Genomic DNA, 21,266 nt, shown 5'->3' on the forward strand with positions numbered 1-21,266 from the left:
CAAAGACTCAAGCTGTAGGTGTGCTGAGGTCCCCCCAGGAGGTCAGAGGAGGGAGCTATTGTCACTCACTGGACCAGGCAGGGACAGCTCCCCGGAAGGGATAGGAGCTGGTCCTGCTAGAATGGGAAGGGTTTGAAGAGACAAAGTAGTGAGCAAATGGGCCGAAAAGAGGAGGAGAAGATCCCTTTGGGTGAGTCTCTGTGCCCATCCCAACAACTGCCCCTCTAGGACACTATCAGGACTTCCCCACCACACAAGAGACAGGGCTCCCAGCACAAATGCCCTCAGATGGTGGTGGGGAGACAGTCAGGAGGCCCCAGGAGCTGCAGCTGAGGGCCAGTGGGAGCAGTGGACGGGGCTGAGCTGTGGAGCTGCCCAACACTGGGTTATGCTCCCAGGCTTGCCACTCATTAGCATGTGACCTTGGACAAGTTAATTGACCAGTCTGGCCCTCAGTGTCTTCATCTCCAGGGATAATAACCCAAACCCCACTGCAGTAAATAAGGGGAGGATAAGAGGGGACACGTGAGGGTGCTGAGTGCACGGTGGGCACACAGTTGGCACTGAGTAACGGCAACTGTCACCAGCCCCAGCTGCCCGGCTCCAGGCCACAGGAATGTGTCACTCTGGCTCTGCTGTATCTTGTAGGTAACCTTGGAGAAGACACGTCCCAGCTCTGGGTCTTAGTTTCCCCATTTGTCACATGGGCCCTATACTGCTTTCCTTGTTAATACAAGTAATCAGATAGCAGCAAACTTACCTCAGATGCAGGGAGACTATAGGGTTAATAATTTCAGTAGCACATGGATTTGGAAGCCTCTAGAACTGGACCTCACCTCGGGCCTCGGAGATCCTATTTGGCCCTGCCAGCCTCCAGCTGAGGCCCCTCAGCTGAGCAAGCAGGGCCAGCCCAGTGGAGCTGTCACTGTGGAAACCAGGCTCTGACTCAGGGGGACTCAGGCACTCTCATACCCAGGGCCCCTCTTCCCTCCTTTGGGCTGTGGGATAATGGGGGTCTGCAGGGGCCAGGCCCTCACTAATCCCCTATTAAAACTTGAAAGGAGCCAGGGAACCTCCAGAATACACTCATTAATGTTTATGGACTAATAAATGGATCCCATTAAATTCTCATTCTCCCTATGCTGGACCAGCTTAACCTCCAGAACCCAGAGGAGTGGGCTCCTTGCCCACTGCACCCCCCAGGCTCCCCCTGTACCCACCTGCTGTCAGCGCCACCCCTGCCCCCCAGCTGGCGCTGTCACAAGGAGGGAATCAAGTCTGACATCTCAGAATTCAGGGTTCTCCTCCTGTGCCTATGTCTGAGGGGCCTGCAGCTGAGGCCCTGGAAAGAGAATGCCTGGCACCTCTGCAGGGGCTGCTGGAGTGACAGGAGGCCCCTCTGCCCCTTGCAGAGGATGGGGCGGGCTGGCAGATGAGAGCGAGCACACACCTGTCTAGACAGCCCTCACCAAACCCAAGATGTCCCCCCTCCACAGATGAAGAAACAGGCCAGAGTGGGCACAGCCGCCTGTGCACGTCCAACAGTGAGTGAGGCATAGACTCAGCATTGGAACCTGAGACCTTTCAGGCTGTATGGTGCAGAAAGATCTGCAGAAAAATAGCACCCCGGGCACAGGCCAGTTGGCCCTGAGATGGCATCCGGAGCCCTAAACTGCTGCCTGGTTCAGCAGTTCCCCAGGCAGGGACACTGGGGAAGGACCCCGACGCTTCATCACTGCCTCCAGACAGACCAGTTCCGGCTGCGCGGCACTGTGACCCCAGGCAGCCTCCGGAGCCTCGCGGAGCATCGGGTCCCCATCCATAAGACAAGGACAATAACATCTACCTAGCGGTATGCTTTGAAGAAGAGTCCCCAGTTGTTTCGGCTTCCCCTAAACATTGACTAGACACCCCTCCCCCCTATTCCAATCTGAGTCTGGCAGCGATGGGACACGTAGCCCTCATCTCTCTACATTTACCTAGCTTGGCCTTGGTGAGGAGGTGGGCAAAGCAGCAGGTCTTCCCTGGGAGGCCCAGGCTGGAGCTAGGGGGAGGGGGCCTTCAATCCCAAGAGGGACAACAGGGGGATGGCACAGGCCAGGAGGCAGGAGAGGGAGAGAATCCACCGGGGAGGCATCCTGAATGGCTCATTAGTGCCGATGAAAGCCTTTTTTCATTTCGTCTAAACACTTTAAACAGGGCTCCCTCCGATGTCTATTTGCATAGCTTAAGAGCTAATGTGGGGGGAGGGCCCAGGCAGCAGAGGCCACTCCTGGGCTGGGGGCTGCAGGGAACTCCTAGCCTCCTCTGAAGTACGGATGGCAGTGGGGAGAGGGGAATGGTGTTTCCCAGACCCACCCTCATGGACGCTGCAGCCTTGGGTTGGGGTGAGGGCAAGGGTTGAAGGGGACCTGGGATGGGGTAGGCGGGAGGGTTGGGAGGCAAGGAGGAAAGGGGGAGTACATTCCTGTGTTCAGGCACTAGGTGGACTGGGCAGTTGGGAATCTTCATGGGGACTGTCTTGCCAAGGCCCTGGTCACCACAGCCCTGCAGGCCTTAAATGCGGCTGCATTTTGCAGTATTGTCCTCCAGATCTCAGCCACATGAGGAACGTGGCCCCCAGAGAACAGGCCTCACCCTGGGCCTGCACCCTCCCCGCCCCCTCCAGAGGCCTGCCTGTCCTGTTAACTCAGGCACGGGGCTGCCCAGCCTGCAGCATGGCCTCTCCCTCAGCACCGCTGCGAAACTGCTATTTAGAGCATTCAGATTCTCACTGAACCCCTCCAAGGCGCCCATTTTACACCCAATGACATAAAAACTTGCCCAGGCAATCTTGGTTTTCAATTGGCAGAGCTGGCATTTGAACGAGCCCGGGTATGTGCAACTCTGTGCCCTAGCCCTGTGGAGCAGGGTTGCAGGGTCTCTGGTTTGGATCCCAGACTCAGGTGTACTATGGGCATGGGGTCGGGGCTCCCTGGGTCTCAGCCCAGCTTGGCTCAGGCCCAACCTAGGTCCCAGATCCCAGAAACGATGGCCCCAGCTCCACTTCTGACCTGCATGAGACCTTGGACAAGTCTGTTCCTCTCTCTAGGCTTTTCCTCCACAGGCTAGAATGTTCTCTGCTGGGTAGCTCCAGTCTCTTCTCCTGTAAGGCAGGCTGGTGTGGAAAGACTAAAGCTTTGAAGCCAGATCAGTGTAGATTCAAATCTCAGTTCCACCACTATGCCACTGGGCACGTCTTCACCTCACCTCTCTGGGCTTCAGGTTCTTTGTACTGTGAGAATAAGATTCTCATTTCATAGAGTTGTAGTGTCAATGAAATAATACAAGATCTGGGAGCAGCCTGAGTCGGTATCTGGCACACAATAGGTGCCTGATGAGACTAGGCATCTGGATCCCTGACATCTCCTTCTGCTGTCCCCTGCACCACATACTTTCCCCCTTTGTCGGTCTCTGCACCTTTGAACTCAGTCAGCCCAGGCAGAGAGGATGTGGTGGGGGAGGGTCACAGCGCCTCAGGCTTCCACCAGAGTTAACCAGGGTGTCTGAAGATGCCCTCTCCCTAGAAATGGCTTGTCTCCCCAAGATTATCTTGCCATCTCTGACAGTGGGTGGCACTCTCTGGGACCAAGTGGCAGCTGATTGCAGAATCAATTTGCTCGTTTGATATGCTATCTCGATCCCATTTAACCAAGTGCTCGGTCCCCCCAGATAACACAATCAGTGCAGTCGACATTGACGGGAGGTGCCCATTAGCTCGGCTCCATTGCCCAGCACCCACCTGGCAGCCAGCAGGAGGAGCTGTGCCCGCTATGGTCCCTTCCTGGGAAAGAGGATCTCTTTGCCCTCCCTCTCCCAATGAAGAATGCCACAGGTACCTACGCTGGGAGCCATAGGCCACACCTCTTATTGGGCAATCTTGGAAGGGGACGCTGGAGCCCCAGGGGCCGGGAGAAAGGCTCTTCTTCCTTGTGCCATGCTAAGGTCAGTCTCAGCTCACCTGGCAAAGACCACATGACATCTGGAGAGTTGGTAAAAACAGTAGCCTGGCTCTGGCATGGCACTGCCTTCCATCATTGACTCAGATGAAGACACAGGGCATTGGCGACCATCTGCTCCAGGGGGTCTGGGCCTGGCTGGATGGGCATCTAATGTGGGCACCGTGTTGTCACTGTCTGGCACAGAATGCCAAGGCACAGATGGCCTGCTTTAGGGGGCATCTCAGGAGATAGGAGTTGGTCCTGGTTTCTTAGGGATTTGAGGCACCAAATCCCTTCTCACCTGGAGGAATGGAGAGTTCTCTGACCTGCATCCACCTTCCTCACCCCAGTTTCCTCCCTCCTCCCATTTGTCTGACACATCAGAGCTGCCATAGTCTCTCGAACAGAATGTAGGCCATCTGCTGCTTCTCCGCGCCTGCCAATCCACGGGGTGGGTGTGAGTCTGTGGAAAGACACCCACCACCAGACACGCAGAGGAACCGACCTCCTTGCAAACTATCTCGCCCTGGCTGTTTCCCTTCAAGTCTTCATGTAGCCATTTTGAGAGATGTTTGTAGAATCAAAATATCCTCCCAGCCTTCTCAGAGCTGGCAAAACTCCATAGGAGCTGAATCTGGAGCCAGCATCCATTGACCTTTTCCTAGTAGTTAAGGATCTGGGGAGCCTAGTGGGCCACAAGCAGAACATGCATCATCTCTCCAGCTGTTTGGTTGGATAAGTCAATATAATCAATAGCAAAGCAATCTCAGACGAGCAACAGCAAATAAGTTTCATCTTCCATAGCTTATCTAAAACATTGGTAGTGGCTGCCTGGAAAAGCCTGTTCTTAGAAGGATTCTGAAGTCCCATGTGACCTCAGCAGGAAATAGCCAAAATTGCTTAACAATGTCTGCTATGGATTGGAAAGTGGGCTGGTAGCATGCTAGGTGACCATTCTATCCCTGCTTTAGACCCTGCCCTAGATGGACCTGGCTAGTGTCACAAGAAAGATAAAGGGAATTCAGGGAGACATATCAAAAGGTGAAGGGAAGTAATATTATCGTAGTTAATCCTAAAAAGAAACTTCGCTTTACAGATGAGAAAACTAAGGTTCAGAGAGTTTAGGTTATTTGCCCGAGGTCACACAGCCCCATAGTGATGGATTTGGGAGGTGAAGCCACATAGGCTGTACTCCAGAGTTTAGCCCTTCCCACTCTGCTCACATGATTGCCCTAGGACAAGTTAAAAAGAGAGACATACGGAAGAAATAACTGAGAAGTGGGAGAAGTGTGACAATGAGACATAATGGAACCCTGACAAAGATGTCATGTACACATGAAGGCATCTAAAATAAAATCCCAAATATATGAAGCATTTCCTGAGACTAATGACCAGCAGTTTCACTGAGAACAGAAAAGGAACCACGACCTCAGGCAGAACAGTCACTGTGGTGGGAGGTGGCACTCTCGCTAAGGACAGCCCGTCAGGTCAACTAACTCGTCATGTGACTTGGAACGAGTCACTTCCTTTCTTTGGCCTGTTCTTTGGCATCAGTCAAATAAGGCCTTTGAGCTACATTAGGCATGGCAAATATTTATTTGTCGTCAGTCTGAGGAACTAAGTATGGCTGCCTGGAGTGCTGTATTGAGAAGGATTCTGAGGCAAAAGTGAGAACAGAAAATAGTGCAATAATAAATAGATAGTAATGTCCACTTCTGGTGCTGGAGGGGAAGGGATATCTCATGTGCCATCCTTGAAGTATGTGATAACATCTCATTTCCAGCTCTAAAATTCTATAGTTCCATGACGCTCAATGGTGAGCACACTCCCCAAGGCTCTCTGTCAAAAGAGATGGATCTCCTACCGTCTGGACTGGATGTGATGCTGCTCTCCATGGGGTGGGGAGTGGGGAACCTCTGATCATCCATTATTATTTCAGGTCTCTCCTCAGAGGCCCCAACCATGGTGGAAGGCCAGGCGCCAGGAATGGAGGAGACGTATGGGGAGTTGACAGCGGCCCCCACACCTGACCAGCCAGAACGAGGCATCCACTTTGTCACAACCGCCCCCACCCTGAAGCTGCTCAACCATCACCCACTGCTTGAGGAGTTCCTACAGGAGGGGCTGAAGACAGGCGAGGAGCTGAGGCCAGCACTGCCTTTTCAGCCTGATCCACCTACACCATATACCCCAAGTCCCCTTTCCCGCCTGGCCAACCAGGACAGCCGCCCAGTCTTCACCAGCCCTACTCCAGCCAAAGCTGCGGCACCCACTCAGCCCCAATCCAGGGAAGGACCCTGGAGCTCAGAGTCAGAACTCCCTGTGCTTCACATCACAGCTCCCCTACCTCCAGGGCCCAGCATGGCAGTGCCCACCACAGGCCCAGGGGAGAGGCCCGGTACTACACCCCCTAGCAGAACATGGACTCCAACGCAAGAGGGTCCTGGAGACATGGGGTGGCCATGGGCTCCAGAGGTCATGTCCTGGACCACAGGCCTTGGGATCGAGGGGACCATTGCCACCCCCACGGCTTCAGGGGATGATGAGGAGACCACCACCACCACCACCACCACCATCATTACCACCACTATCACCACAGTCCAGCCACCAGGTCAGCTACTTGCTGGCTTGCAGATCTGGATATGAGAATGGGGGTGGCTGTGGGGCCCTAAATTCCTCTCTCCTTCATTGTGCCAGTTGGCCTTGCCCTTCAGTACCAAGGGCCAAAATGCAGGATGCATGTGGATTGGAACCAGATAGACCTGGGTTCAAATCCTGACTGGAAGTAACTAAACCAGACCCTTGGAACTTTATTTAACCTCTCTGAGCCACATTTGTAAAATGGCAATAAGAATACCTAACTCATTGAGCCATTGCGAGAACTGAGATAAGATTGCACACAATAGGTGCTCAAGAGAAGGTGGTCCCCTTCTTTCAACAGGGAAATAGATGTCCTAAGAGGTGAGCTTCACCCCCTCCACACACACATGCACACATGTACACACAGAAGTCAGCCTTAGTTGGACCCACTTCTCCAGGACTAGGCTTAGCCTTGTTTCTCCTCCTGCCTCTCAGGCCCTTGTAGCTGGAACTTCTCAGGCCCAGAGGGCTCTCTGGACTCCCCCACGGCCCCCAGTTCACCCCATGATGTCGGCCTGGACTGTTTCTACTACATCTCTGTGTATCCTGGCTATGGTGTGGAAATTAAGGTGAGTGACCTGGACCTGGCAGGGGCAAAGCTGGGGCTAATATGTCATCTTTCCAGAAAGGTACCAGCTCTGGGGGAGGTGGGGATGCTCAGGGGCATCAGTTGCAGAGGGGCCTTAGGCCAGGCCTAGGCCATGGGCCTAAAACGTGGTTGAATTCTGGACCAGGGAGCAAAGAGGCTACTGCTCCCCCTCAGCAGTGTCCTAGGTTGAGAGGGTCTGCAGCATGCCCATCCTCTTCCCTAAGGGGTTCGATCATGGGCTCAGGAGAACCTGAGGAATGGGCTCTTATCTCAGTGGGCAGGGGACTGGGTAAGTGTCTGAATCTATGTAACTGAGTAGAGAGAACACAGGGCTGCTTGGCCATTCCCTCACTCAATCACTCAGTCATTCCTTCAGCAGATACTCCCTGAGCAGCTCCTCTGGGCCAGGCCCTGTGCTGGCTGCTGGGATGCAGAGGTGGGGAAGACAGACATGGCCACATCATCAGAGAGGTGACAGATGGTGAGGGAGTCAGCCCTACAGCCCCAGCCTCCTGTGGCCACCTCATCCCTTTGAATCCCCAAACTCTCTCTTAATCCCAAAACCTGAGCCTGTAGGTCCTCTTGGATGTAGCACAGGCTCCCCGAACTCCACCTTCCTAGGTGGAAGACCTAGCTCTTCCTTTTTGTTCCTTCAACCTGCTTGTCACCCAACTGCTGTCCTCAGAGACTGACCCCAACCAGTCAGAAACCTGGAGTAGAGCCACTGCAGTGCAATGTGGATGGCGTCCTGGAACTGTGCAACGTGAGGTCAACTTGGCCCTTCCCTCTCCCTCTTCCCCCAGTCCCTTCAGCTCACACCCATGTTCTATCACCATGACACTCCCCTAAACTCAGCTCCGCCTGCCTCTCCCCTCCATCTCCCTGCCACACCCTCCAGCCCCCACTGTCCCTCCCCCAGATCATGTAGTGACCACCTCCTGGTCACCCCACGCTACTATCCCTCCTTCATCTACACTGCAGTCAATTTCCTCAAATGAAATTGATCCTCCCCCAAGGCCAGTCGCTCTGGGCCCATCTTGAGCCACTTCCTCCCTTGTTCTCTACTCCACCTTTGCACTAAAATGCTTGCAGCTAACTGAGGGCCAAGTCCGCTTCCTCCTTAAGCCTCAATTGTACATGCTGGACCCTCTGCCTAGGAGAGCCATCCTACTGTCCCCTCCCTTAGCACTGAACACTTGCATCACCTTCTCTGGGAATTCTCTCCTGATCCCCAAAGCCTGGGGCATCCTCCATCTTAGATCTTATTATTCTGCCTTCTGTCAATCTGTCTATAGCTGTCCATCTCCCCAGCTAGGCTGTGAGAGCCTTGAGCAGTACCTTGGAATAAGGGACCCAGAATGGGTTCTCCATGGACTAACTGAGTAAGTGGACAGTTAAATACAGGAAGGAAGGAAAGAAGGAGGTGACAGCTGACAAATTAGGAAGGAACTAAGGAGCACAGGGAAAGGGGAAGAGAAGGAGTCCAGGGAACAGGGCAGTGCTACCTGTTCCCCATTCCCCAGCAGTTCCCCACCCATCCCAAAGCCCCTATATCTGGTCCTAGAGCCAGCTACATCTGTCCTAGGACAGCACCTCCAGCCCTCTCAATGGGGGTGTCAGGTCTAGGTCTCTGAGCCAGGCCCTGCGGAGGTGAAGGCCCTCTCCCACCACTAGTAGGCCCCTCCCCTTCTTTCTGTAACTGTTTGATCCTGCTCTGCCAAGCCCTGTGCCCCTCACTCTGGGCTGACTAGGAGGATAATTAGGAACAGCCACTACTACCCCAAGCCAGTAGCGCTCAGTGCTGCTTAATTAAGGTAATTAATGTAAAATCATCACCTAATGAGAGGTAGCACAGGCTGTGGATCACCAGGTGGAAGGCACCAGCTGCAGGTGTGGGGAAGGGTGTAGGAGGGGGCAGATGCCAGGCTGGGTGACCCCCTGCAGGCTTAAGCTAGCGCCACCTGCCCCTAAGCCTACCATCCCTACTGAGGCCCACTGAGCCAGGCTGGGCTCAGTCCTGGTACTTTCCACAAAGGAGCAAGATGTTGGCTTTGCCTGCCCAGGCCCTGGCCTGGGCACAAGCCCCACCCTAGATGCCCAACCCCTCACGTAAGCCATGTCTGTTGTCTGCTGCTGCCACATTTTTATCATCAGAATGCAAAAGCCGTTACCAGGCAACCTTGAGAGGAAGACCTGCCACAGCCCTGGATTGCTGGCAGGAAATGTGGCAGGCAAAGCTGGCCCCACCCTCCACCTTGCCACCATGGGGCAGATTCTTTGGGGACCTTGTGGGCCTTGATGGCCTGATATAGAGTCTGAGGCCAAGACAGGGAGGGTCGAGAGGGGAAAGGACAGAATCAGCCAGGCTGAAGCAGGATTTAAGGTTGTTCTTTCAGGGCCAGTTCAGGCAACCTCTACTCCCACCTATGCCTCCTGGCTGCACCACACAGGCCACTTGGGGACCTGAAGAATTGGTGACGCTATACACCAATGCCAAAAAGCTAGATGGAAAAACCAAGGCCAGCAAAAAAAAAAAAAAAAGAAAGAAAGAAAGAAAAGAAAGTGGGGTTGGGGGGGGGAATGCCCAAAGTCACTCTATTAATCATTGACTAATGTTTTTTATGAATAAATTTATTCTGCAAATATAACTTGAGCAATTGCCAGGTGCCAGGCTCTGTGCTAGGTGCTGGGAAGACAGCTCTTCACAGTAAGTGGAGGAGACAGATGTCATAAACAATGACCATAGAATGCCACGTGCTGCTGGGGATGGGGGTGGGAAGCACAGGGGACTGTGGGAAATCCAGAATGGGACACACTTTGCCAGCCTGGGGGTGGGGTCAAAGAAGGCTTTCAGGAGGTGACAAAACCTGCTCTAGGACCTGAAAGAGAGAGGCCAGCAGCCAAGCCAGGGCTGGAAGGCAACAGCTATGGTAGACTGGCCCTTGAAGGCTGCCAAGCAGTTTTAGACAGGAGCAGGAAGTAGGCGTGAGGGCTTCTGGATTACACTCCTGCCAGAGACTAGGCCTGAGCAGTGCCCTCCTGCCCAGTCAGGGCTGGCAGTAGGGCCAGGCCATGCTCGGCACTGGAGGTGGAATAGGTGAGGCAGCTAGAAGGCCTAGAAGGCAGCCCATTGCTCCTTCAGGCTTGGGGAAAGGCTTGTGGCTTCTGCCCATTGTGAGTAAGTCCTTGCCTGCCCCTCCATGAACTCACAAGGATGGCTAAGGATAGGCACAAGGGATGGAATCTGGGCAAGGGGGATGGGAGGAGCCATGGGATGAGAGGATTATCCTAAGGACCCACAAATCACATCCCTGTACAGGTCAGCCTGACATCAAGCTGAGCCCCTGCCATGTGACCACAGCCTTGGCTAAAGTCTGGGGCCCTGGGCAAGACCCTTTCAATTTCCTTTTCCTAAGGAACAGCCTCAGGGGTTCCAGAATTCCTAACAGCCTAGCTCTGGACCACAACCCCTCATAACCTGCCTCACCCCTGTCCCCCACCTCCCTTCAGGTTACTGCAGCTCTTTGTGCTTGCTGAGACCCAGGGTCGGAGCTGCCTGTAGCAATGACAGCAAATCAGAGAAGTCTTGCTTTTTTCAGCTGGGGTTCTGACACTGGGCTGGGCTCTTTCTTGAGAGATCCAGAGAGGCCCCTTTAGGACTGGTGGGCACAAGGCCATGTGGATCCCATCCCCTTTCCAGGCAGCCAGTCTCCCCTGAGGGCTCCAGGCCTTCCTGGGCCTGGTGCATGCCTCTCACTGTGCTTGGCATTCTAAAAGCCTTCCCACTGCCAGCCCCCATCTTGGTTTGGCTGCTCCCTGTACCATCTGGGGCCTGGGCACAGCTGCCCACCGTCCCTGCTGTAGTGCCCCAGGTGGCCCCACCCATTGGAGCGAACATCCTTCTCCCATGCCAGGCCAGCTGCCAGTCTGATAGTCAAAGCACCCCTTCTAGGCCAGATCAGGACCGGTGCCAATGTAGACACCAGGAGTAGGGTGGTAGGTCAGTGAGGTGAGATTTCTGGCAACTCCCTCCTTTCTGGCTCCTGGAAGGTCCATCTGAGGGCGTTCACATTCACAGGATACAGGCAGCTCCAACCCCGTGCATTTAGGACCCTCTCCCCATCCTTAAAGCAGACCCTACTTCATAAGGCTCTGTGAAAGAGCATCAGTTCAGACTCCAGCACAGAGGCTGTCACGTAGGACTGAAGTTCCCTCTGGCTCTGTGCCCATCTCTTGGTGACTAGACTAAGCCCCTGGTGATGTCTGGGCCTCAGTTTCCCTCTCTGTAAAAGGAGATTGAACCAGATGATGCCGAAGGCACCTCTCAGCCAGTCTTTCTGAGTGTGGCTCCTTTTCTTGGTTCAGAAACCTCCCTCATAGGCCAGACTGGGCAGTGGCACACCAGGCCCTTGACCCTGCTTCCTAGCAGCTGCAGAACCTGGGCCAGAGAGACTGTGGCTCCCAGGTACAGAGCTTCCCAGGGTTCAGAGCCCTGGCAGACCTGAGCGTGGGGTGGGTCCACAGCCAGCTGTCACTGTGGCAAGTGCCACAGTTTTACCAGAGTAGGGCCCAGGTCTCCTCAAAAAAGGGAAAGAGCCCTGGCTGGTGTGGCTCAGTGGATTGTGTGACAGCCTGAGAATCAAAAGGTCACTGGTTCGATTCCCAGTCAGGGCACATGCTTGGCTTGTGGGCCAGGTCCCCAGTTGGGGTCGTGTGAGAGGCAACCTATCAATGTATCTCTCGCATGTTTCTCTCCCTCTCTTTCTCACTCCCTTCCCCTCTCTCTAAAAGTAAATAAATAAAATCTTTCAAAAAAAAAAAAAAGGAAGAAAGAGAACTGTTAATGCTGCGCCCACGGTGCTGAACCCCTTACATGCAGGATCTAACTTAATCTTCACAACCCCATGAAGTGGACATGACTATCCCATTTCACAGATGAAGCTGGGTTCAGAGAAGTCATGGGGTCTTACCCAAGGATCTTTCAACTTGTCAGTGATAGAGCTGGGATTGGATCTCAGGACTTAAGAGCCCCTGTCTTTTCCCTGGCCCAGATTAGCCTGGATGTGGCAAATCCAAAGAGGGAGTTCAGAGGGGAATGGGGGGGCAGGGGGGTGCTCTACCTCTGACCCCTTTTCTCGGCCCAGCCCCACCTGCTCCTGCAGGACACCCACCTGGAATTCCCCCAATTTGGGAGAGGGCCTGGGATGCTGTGCATGAAGGCAAAGCACTGGACCAGGAATCAAGAGTTCCAGCCTGGAGTCCTTGTTTTGCCTTGGAATTACTGTGTGCCCCATAGAGGACATCTCCACTTCTCTGATTAAGTGTTTCCCTTATCTACACAGTTGAAGTAAACACAGCCTATCCGCATCCCTTATTGAGATTTTGTGAGATCTGAGAGGATAATGGGTGTGAAAGAGGTTTAAAAACTATAAAGGGTCTCATGGGAAAAATCATGATTATCCTACTATGGGCATGAAGGAGCACATGAATATGAGGGAGCGCACATGTGTGAGAACACACTTGTGCCAGGACATGTGTGAGGGAGCTGTGTGCATGCAAGTGGGCCTATATCAGAGTACACATGTGTGCTGGTGACCGGGAAAGGGTAACGGAGCAGGGTCAGCTCCAGCAGTGGGGCGCTCAGGCACTGGAGTGGGGCTCACACACAAGACATCCTTGAGCTCACATGCCCGTGTGTGGTTGTACGAGGGCAATTGTGTGCAAAGACTTGTGGCACTATCCCGCCTATGAGTTACACCAATCGGGCATGTTCTAGAGACCCGACTGGCAGTTTCCTTGGAGGCAGACAGGCCAGTCAAGGGTGATGGTCTGGGGGCTGGCAGAGGGCAACCTGAAATCTCCCCACTTCCCATTCAGGAAGGAGTCAGCCCCCTCAAAGTGGCTACATTTCCTTCCTTGAACTGACCCAACAATTAGTATTAGACAATTCAGAGTCCTGTGGGAATTGTCCTCATCTCCCTCTGCTTCTGTCCACTCCCTTCCTGGCCCCAGCTCCCCTCTTGTCACTGGCTAGGGGTGTGGGAAGACAGTCCTCATGAGCAGAGTTGACATTTCAATCTGTCTCCCAAGTTCTTCAGGTACCTGCAAATTGCATCAAGACTTCATCACCAGCCTTATTTAACACCCAGCCCTGTCTGGTCCCTGTCAGGCCTGGCCCTCAAACAAGTGACAAGTTACATTCCAGCTACAACAACAGGCCTTCAATGGGTCCCTGAAACCCAAGGGACCAGACAGTCTCTGGCTAAGAACAGAGCACCCCCTGGATGTGATCCCCAAGCAACCTGGGCTCCCTCAATTCCATGTGCTCATCAAAAACCTTACCACCAGGCTGGACTAGGAGCCAGGCTAGCTGAAGAGGGCATTGCCTCCTCCAGATCAGCTCCCGGTTTCCCCAGCTTGACCAGCATCCGGAGGGGAGGATGGCTGGTGGGAATGTAAATGTCAACATCTTGGAAAAAGCCGGGTCAGGCCAAGATTCACCTTCTTGTTACACCTGGCAGGCCTGGGGTCTGGGAATAAAGATGTCTGGAAGTCTGTCAGTCTGCAGGTGACAGCCCCATGAGGTTGAGAGGAAAGGAGCTACACTGCCCCCAGCAAAGCAAGACTCTGCTACTTAACACCTGTGTGTGACCTTTTGCAAGGTCCTTAGCCTCTTTGTTTACTTATGGAGATTTTACCACCTACCTTATACAACTGTGGTGAGGATGCAGTAATATCCACAAGTAGTACAAGGCTCAGCAGTTACAGATGCTCTGTAAATGGTTGTTGCAATGCTGTTGCTGCTGCTGCCGGCAGAGCAGCAGGGTCAGGAGCTGGAAGCTGGAGGTCAAAAGGGTGTTTATGGGAACTAGGAAAAATGCTAAATTCATTTCTACTTCTCTGCCTTTGCTTCCTTAGTAATTTCTCGGCTGGGATTTCCTCACTTCCTCCTCCTCCTCCTCCCAGTCTTGCCTGCTTAAGGCGCTCTCAGACCCACCTGCTCTGTGCACTTTTCCTGAGCCTGCAACCCCTCCACTTCCCCTAGAGGATTCCGGCTGCACGCATTCAGTGCCACTTAAGGCAGAATTATATGCTGCCTGGCATCTCTCGATAATTACAGATTCCACGTGTATGAGTCTTGTTTGCCCAACTCTAGAATCACAGAATCTCCAAGTTTGAAGGGACCTCATCCAGCCTCCGCCTGCAGCAGGAATTCCCCGAAGAATGTCAGCAGCAGATGGTCAGGCAGCCTCCGCCCAAATATGCCATGGTGGAGAGTTCCTCACAGAGAGGAGGCACTTCTGGCCCAGCACCCTCTTTTGAGCTTTCTCTTCGGCCGCAAAGACCCACCAGGTCTTTTCTTCCAGTCAGGGGAGTCCTCAGGGCACATCTGTTCTTGGCATCCACGGTCTGAAGGGCCCAGAGCCTAGTACATGGCTGGGTTCAGCCTCCTCTGGCTTCTCAGCTCACAGGAATCTGGCAAGAACTGTACCTCCAGCAGCCCACCCATTTCCCCTCCCCACACATCTTCACTGAGACTGCCAGTGAAGAAGGCGTTGTGACCCAAAATGCCACCCTGGGCTTTAATAGAGAGATGTGTAGAGGACAGGTGGGGAGAGCCCAAAGCAAAAAACTGACTGGCCTGGCTTGGGAGGCAGAGGATGATGGTCCTGAGATCTGAAAGGATGACCAGTTCCACCAGGAGAAGAGGGAAGGCATTCCTTGTGCAGGGTCCCGCATAGGTAAAAAGATACCCAGAAGGTGGAAGTGAGGCAAGTCTGTGGCTGCAGTGCAGGTATATGAGGCTGGCAACGCCAGTGAGGCCAACTGCAAGGTGGGGAGTTTGGAGTTTGTCATCTGGGCAATCTGAAGTCACCAACCGCATTTGGGTGGGAGAGAGGCATGCTAAGATCTGAAGATCTGAGACAGCCAGGACCTGGGAGATGAGTTGGGGTTGGGAGGTGTGGAAGCCATTCTCCAGGTGAGAAACAATAGGCAAGGGAGATCTGAGCCAAGACAGCTACAAAGGGATAGAGAGGAGGAACCAGCTGGAATATTTGAGAGGTAAGATTGGGAGGGACTTGGTGACTCACTGATGCCACTTAACTAGCCCAGGTGATTAACCCTCGAAGGCCCTGCCTCAGAGCAACATGGTAGGGACCCTGGAGATCATTGTAGATCAGTGCTTCTGAATTGGTCTTGTTAAAATGCAGAGTATGATTTAGTAGATCTGAGGTGGGGTCTGAGCTTCTGCATTTCTTACAAGCTCAGGTAATACGGATGCTGCTGAACCACATTTTGAGTAGCAAAGGCATTTTACAAGACAAGGAAACTGAAGCTCAGAGAGTCAGCATACTTGTCCAAGTGCATATGGGTCCCAGATTTCTGGGCTCCCAATCCAGTGCTCCTGGTACCAGGACACACTGCTACTTCCCCTCTGGGTACAGTCTGTTGCTGTCCAATGCTTGTTTAACTGAATGAAGGCATGGAGCCTAGAAGGATGCACCAGGGATTAAAGGCTTGAGGATTGGGGTGGAGGCAGAGGGACCTGTGACAGCCAGAGGGAAGGATTGGAAAAGGAAGTTACTGAGAATAGAAGAGAGAATAGAATGGTGGCAGCATGTCCAGGAAGCTCATGGTATAAAGCCAGGCTGAGCCGTCAGCAGGGGCCAAGTTGGACAGGGCCTCGAGGGGCCACAGCAAGAAGTCTGAACCAGATACTATGGGCTTTGTTGGCTCAACAGAGAGCCACCAGAGGATATAAACAAAGAAGCACCATGCTCAGCAACAGGCTGGGGCTTAGGAACTGGCTGTAGTTCAGAGAATATTGATGTGGAGGGAGGAGTGGGTTAAGCCCTACAGGCAGGGAGGCCAGCCAGGAGGCTCCTGCAGAGATCTAGGTGAGCAATAATAGTGAGGTGCCAGAGAACTGGCAGTATGAATGAAGAGCAGTGAGCAGATTTTGGGTCCAATTCACAGAACTGAATGATTGATTGGATGAGGGTATGAGGGAGGAGGCAAGATGCCAGTTTCTGACTCGGGCATGCAGGTGGATGGTGAGGTTATTCTGAGATGGGAAGCCTGGGGAGCTGCTGGTTGCAGGATGAGGGTAACTCAGTATGAGGCAGATTGATGTGGAGTGCCTGGGAGGCATCTTACAGGGGACGTCTAGTGGAAGCTGAGCACACGGATCTGATGCTTGAGGTCTCATAATGCTGGCCAGGCCTTTGGATGCTATCTTGCTCAACTCACCTATTCCACCCTCACTTTATAGATCAGGGGTCCCCAATCCCTGGGCTGTGGACCAGGACCGGTACCAGTCCATGGCCTGTTAGGAACCAGGCCGCACAGTAGGAGGTGAGCAGCAGGCCAGCAAGAAGAGCTTCCCCCACATTACTCCCTGAGCTCCAACTCCTGCCCTGCACTCCCCACCCCCTGTGAAAAAAATGTCTTCCACCAATGTCCCTGGTGCCAAAAAGGTTGGGGACCACTGTTATAGATAAGGAAACTGAGCCCAGAAAAGTGCAGGGACAGGAAGCAGCTGGTGTAGTTGAAAAACTTTGAAATAGACATACTTACACGGTCAATCTCTGTGTGACCGTGTATAATTTACTGACTATCTCTGAACTTCAGGTCTCATCTCACAAGATTACTGGGAAGGTAAAAGGAGCTCCTCTTGCACTGAAGTGCCTAGCTCAGGGCCTGGGGGCTCCAATGCCCGAAGGACACTGAGGACTGGCTCTGCCTAGGGCCTGCAGGAACCTAGGGGCAGCGGGGCCCAGTCAGTAGGAAAAAGCCTGACTGTTCTGCTTTGCTCTGTCCATTCCACTGGCAGGTCCAGAACATCAGCCTGCGGGAAGGGGAGACGGTGACTGTGGAGGGCTTGGGGGGACCTGACCCGCTGCCCTTGGCCAACCAGTCTTTCCTGCTGAGGGGCCAAGTCATCCGCAGCCCCACCCACCAAGCAGCCTTGAGGTTCCAGAGCCTCCCACCACCTGCAGGGCCTGGCACCTTCCATTTCCACTACCAAGGTAGGCCTGGGCAGCAGAGGGAAGAACCAGCCCAGACTGGCTGCCCTCCTGGAGTCTCTGGTGCTATTAAAGTATGGGGGCAGGGAAGAGGGAGAGGGTAGTAACATACAGCACAGGTGCCTGGTGAAGCTGTGCACAACTAGAGGTGAGAACTGAACATCTAACACCTCTAGAACCTTCTTCCCTCCTCCACCTGCCACCCTGCAGAGAACTGGTCTTGAAGAGGGACTTACACAGGACTGAGTAAGCCCCAGATGTACCTATTGCCATTCATTCATTCAGTATACTTTTCCTAAGCATCTACTCTTTGCTGAGCCTATGCTGGACACTGGCAATATCAAGAGGAACCAATCAAGTTCTTGCCCTCAAGGAGTTCAAAATCTAGGGGGAGGCAGATACTTAAGCAGGAAATAATGATATAAGCTCTCTCCCCAAATGCAAAGGGGTAAAGGTCGAGGGGCTTGACAATGACCTTGTATGCGGAGGTGCCTAGCTACCAGCCTGGCCTTCCTGACCCTGGCCTCCTGAACGTACCACAGATAATTGGCTCAGGCTCCAGTCAGCTCAGAACACCTCTGGAAGTAGGGAAGTGGCATTGAGTAATGGTAAAATGACAGACTCAGAAGTTCAGCACATCTCTGTTTGAATCTCCTCCCCACTGGCTGTTGACCTTGCACAGATCATTTGACCTAACTCTACTTTTCCTCTGCTGTGAGACCAAGACACTTCACAAAGTCATAAGGATTAAGCAAAATGGTGCACGTCAAGTGCCTAGCACATGCTCCATACAGAAAACTAGTATTAAAGAGCTGGCAGGATGGAGAAAAGAGAAGGGGCTTGGGACTGTGCCTCTTTCCCATCAGCGTCCCCCCTGCCCTTCCCTTACCCCCAGCAAAGTCTTCTTGATCTCTTGCACTGCTGCAACAGGGTAACAGTTCGGACTTGGGAGTACTAATGGGGAAATAATTGGTGTGAACAGTCACAGGATTGCCTTGAATTGTCACGGACCACTTCCACAGCCCTGAGGTGGGGCTGCAGCCTAGGGAGGAGGGCAGGCACTCCTCTGAAGATGTGGATGTTTAGAACCCACTAAGGAGGATTCACTTGCCCCTTCCTGGCCTCACTACCCAAATTAGGGGAACAGACTGGCATGGCAGCAAGGAGTATGGTGGTGGGGTTGGCCAGGGGCTTGGCAGAGGCAAGAGGTGAGCTGAGGGAAGGGTGAAAATGTAGGCAGCCCAGACAGCCTCCCTAATGGCCCATCAATCCTAAGCAGCAGGCATAATTTCATGCCATGGTAACCTCTCTTGCTGCAAATTCCTTTGCACAAAACCCGGGCCCTCCTCTCTGTTGGGCCAGAGGTGGCTGAAAGGCAGCAAGTTGGAGGCTGCGAGACACAGAGCAGACCCCAAGGGGGTTGGGGGGTGGGAGAGCTAGTCCAGCTCCCAGAAGCCCTCCCTCCTCAGCCCAGTTTTTGTCAATGATCAGCTCTTTCCCTAATGAGTGTAATTCCCCTAATTATAGGCTGTAATTAGCCCTGATCCCAGAGATGGGAACAGGAAGAGCATGTGCTCACACACGTGTCTCCCTGGGCTGGAGAAAGAGGGTGCCAGAAGCAGGAGTAAGAGTCCTAGTACCAACACCCCTACCGGAGTTGTCTGAGATAATATTGGAGATCACAAGGATGGGGCCCCACAAGGGCCTCATCTGCAGAACCAAGTTCCAACTCCCCTCCCACAGTCTTAGGCAGGGTGAGGAGGCAGAGGGCCCTGCCAGGCATCCCCCTCCTCCCTCCTGAGCATTCCTGGCACCGGACTTGGCTCCAGAAACAGATGCCAGGGAGAAAATAGTTCAACAGATTGCAGTGGTGCAGGCACTCCGGGAATGGTCGTCATGACAACAGGATGAAGCTGGTCCTGCAAGTTGGCACTTTACCCACTATGGAGTCTGGGGGCTGTGTCGTCTGCTCCCAGCATTCTGATCTCACTTTATCCCAGCCCAGTTTCCTAATCTGTGAAACAGGGGGGCCGCCCTTCCCAAAGTTGTGATAAGAACTCACAGGGAAGATATGGGTACAAGGGATGAGCGTGACATATGACTCACGGCTTAGAACTCCCTGGGTGTCACACCCTCCACTCTGGGTAAAGTGCCCCAAACCCTTCTGCTTGTCCCAGTCTGGCCTAGGGTTTCTTCCCGGATCACTGTGAGTAGCCACCCTGAACAACCACCTCAGTCAGCCTTGTCTACTACTCTCAGGTTCCTCAGATTCCTAAGCCCAGGTCTCTACTCCACCTGGGGAAGTAGATGGGAGAGGGCAGATGCAAAGCAAGTGGGCTCTAGAGCCAGGGGCTTCAAGTGCCCACTCTACCACTTACTGGCTGTGTGATCAGGACAAGTCCCTCAGTCTCTCTAAACCTTAGTTTTTCTCATTTGAAAATGAATTAATAACCCCTACCTTGCCTGCCTTCTTCCCAAGTACATTGTAAACATCAAGTAAGAAGAGTATGAACGCATTTTAGAAGCTGGAAGGTGCGTTTCGATGTGAGGTGCTTTTATTAATCACAATGACAAACAATAGCAGGCTGGTGCATTCAGTATTCATTCTGTGCTAGGCGCTGCGCATCTGTCCTCTCACTTAACCTCTCACATAACAACATTGTATGCAATGCTGTAGGTAGGTGGGCAAACAAGGAAATGGGCACAGAGAAGTGAGGTAACTTGCCCAAGGTGCCACAGCAAGCGCGGGAGCCTGTGCCCAAATCCAGGCCATCTGACCCCAGAGCACACATCCTAAACCCTGGCCTGTGCTGCCTGCCAGTCACAAGTAACCATTCCTTGGCCGTTCTCTTAAGGACCCTGCGAGGGAGGGAAAAGTAGGTATCATCCTCCCCCTTTCACAGACCTAATGACTAAGGCCAGAACAGGAAAAAAAAAAATCACAAAAGTCGATCCTAGACCCTGGTCTAGCCAGAGGCAGCTCCTTTTTCTATTTACACAAGGGCCCACAGAGGCTAGCAGAGTCCCTGCCTGACCCTCTCTTTCCATCCACCTGGTACCAACAGTAAGGGTTGCCCCCTACCCCAAGACCCAAGAGCAGTCTTCAAGTCTAGACAGTCCCCATCCCTCCCACCACCCCCAAGGGTCTTCAGACTCTGTAGCCCAAGCCTTCTCTTGGCTTCTCTCCTTGACCCCTCCAGGTCTTCTTCCTCACCTGTCAGATCCAAGCCCTGATCCCCCCATTTTCAGCTCCCACCTCAGCCTAGCTCCAAGTTGGGATTTCCAGGTTGTTTTATGGGATTTGCTGCCACCTTCCGGATGTATTTGGTATGACAATTCCGAAAGCTACCAAGTTTCCCAGGGTAACTTGTCCCCATCCCAACCTCCCTTGAAGGCATCCTTTGCTTCCCCACCCTTGCCCCATCCTGTCTTTTAAAAAGCCCACTGTCTTTACCATCAAGCTTGTCAGTATTTCTCAATGAACAGTGGGAAACTGTTACTGTCTGGCTTCAATCTTTCCTGCTGCAATTCATATTTGTCTCCTATGGGAAAAATACTTTACGTCAGTATAGGTTTTTCACCATTTCAAGTGCTCTCACACCTACAAGTCTTTCAGTAACATTTTTTGAAGATGTACTATAAACTGGATTCCAGGGATACCAAGCAGAATAAAACACTATCCTATTTGTTCTCACAATAACCCTGTAGGTGGGCTGGCATTTTTTTTTTAAGATTTTATTTTTTTATTTTTAGAGAGAGGGGAAGGGAAGAAGAGAGGGAAGAAGCATCAGTATGTGGTTACCTATCGAGCACCCCCTACTGGGGACATGGCCCACAACCAAGGCATGTGTCCTGACTGGGAATTGAACTGGTGACCCTTTGGTTCAGAAGCTGGCACTCAATCCACTGAGCCACGCCAGCCAGGGATGGACAGGCATTTTAAAACTCATTTAACAAATGAAGAAACCAGGACACAGAAAGGCTAAATAACCTGCCTAAGGTGTTAGAAAGCTTGGGATACAACCCAAG

General features: G+C 53.0%; 1 protein-coding gene across 3 annotated transcripts in view; it reads left to right on the forward strand.

Annotated features, from left to right (window-relative positions):
- SEZ6 (seizure related 6 homolog) overlaps positions 1 to 21,266 on the forward strand; it is a 44,227-nt gene that overhangs the window by 14,479 nt on the left and 8,482 nt on the right. For all 3 annotated transcript variants that reach the window (XM_053912090.1, XM_024564852.3, XM_053912091.1), the window contains exons 2-4: positions 5,920 to 6,591; positions 7,056 to 7,189; positions 17,045 to 17,240. In XM_053912090.1, the coding sequence (XP_053768065.1) occupies positions 5,920 to 6,591; positions 7,056 to 7,189; positions 17,045 to 17,240 (1,002 nt within the window). The remainder of the gene's footprint in view (positions 1 to 5,919; positions 6,592 to 7,055; positions 7,190 to 17,044; positions 17,241 to 21,266) is intronic.

This window comes from Desmodus rotundus, chromosome 9 (genome assembly GCF_022682495.2).
Source record: "Desmodus rotundus isolate HL8 chromosome 9, HLdesRot8A.1, whole genome shotgun sequence".
Lineage (NCBI taxonomy): Eukaryota > Metazoa > Chordata > Mammalia > Chiroptera > Phyllostomidae > Desmodus > Desmodus rotundus.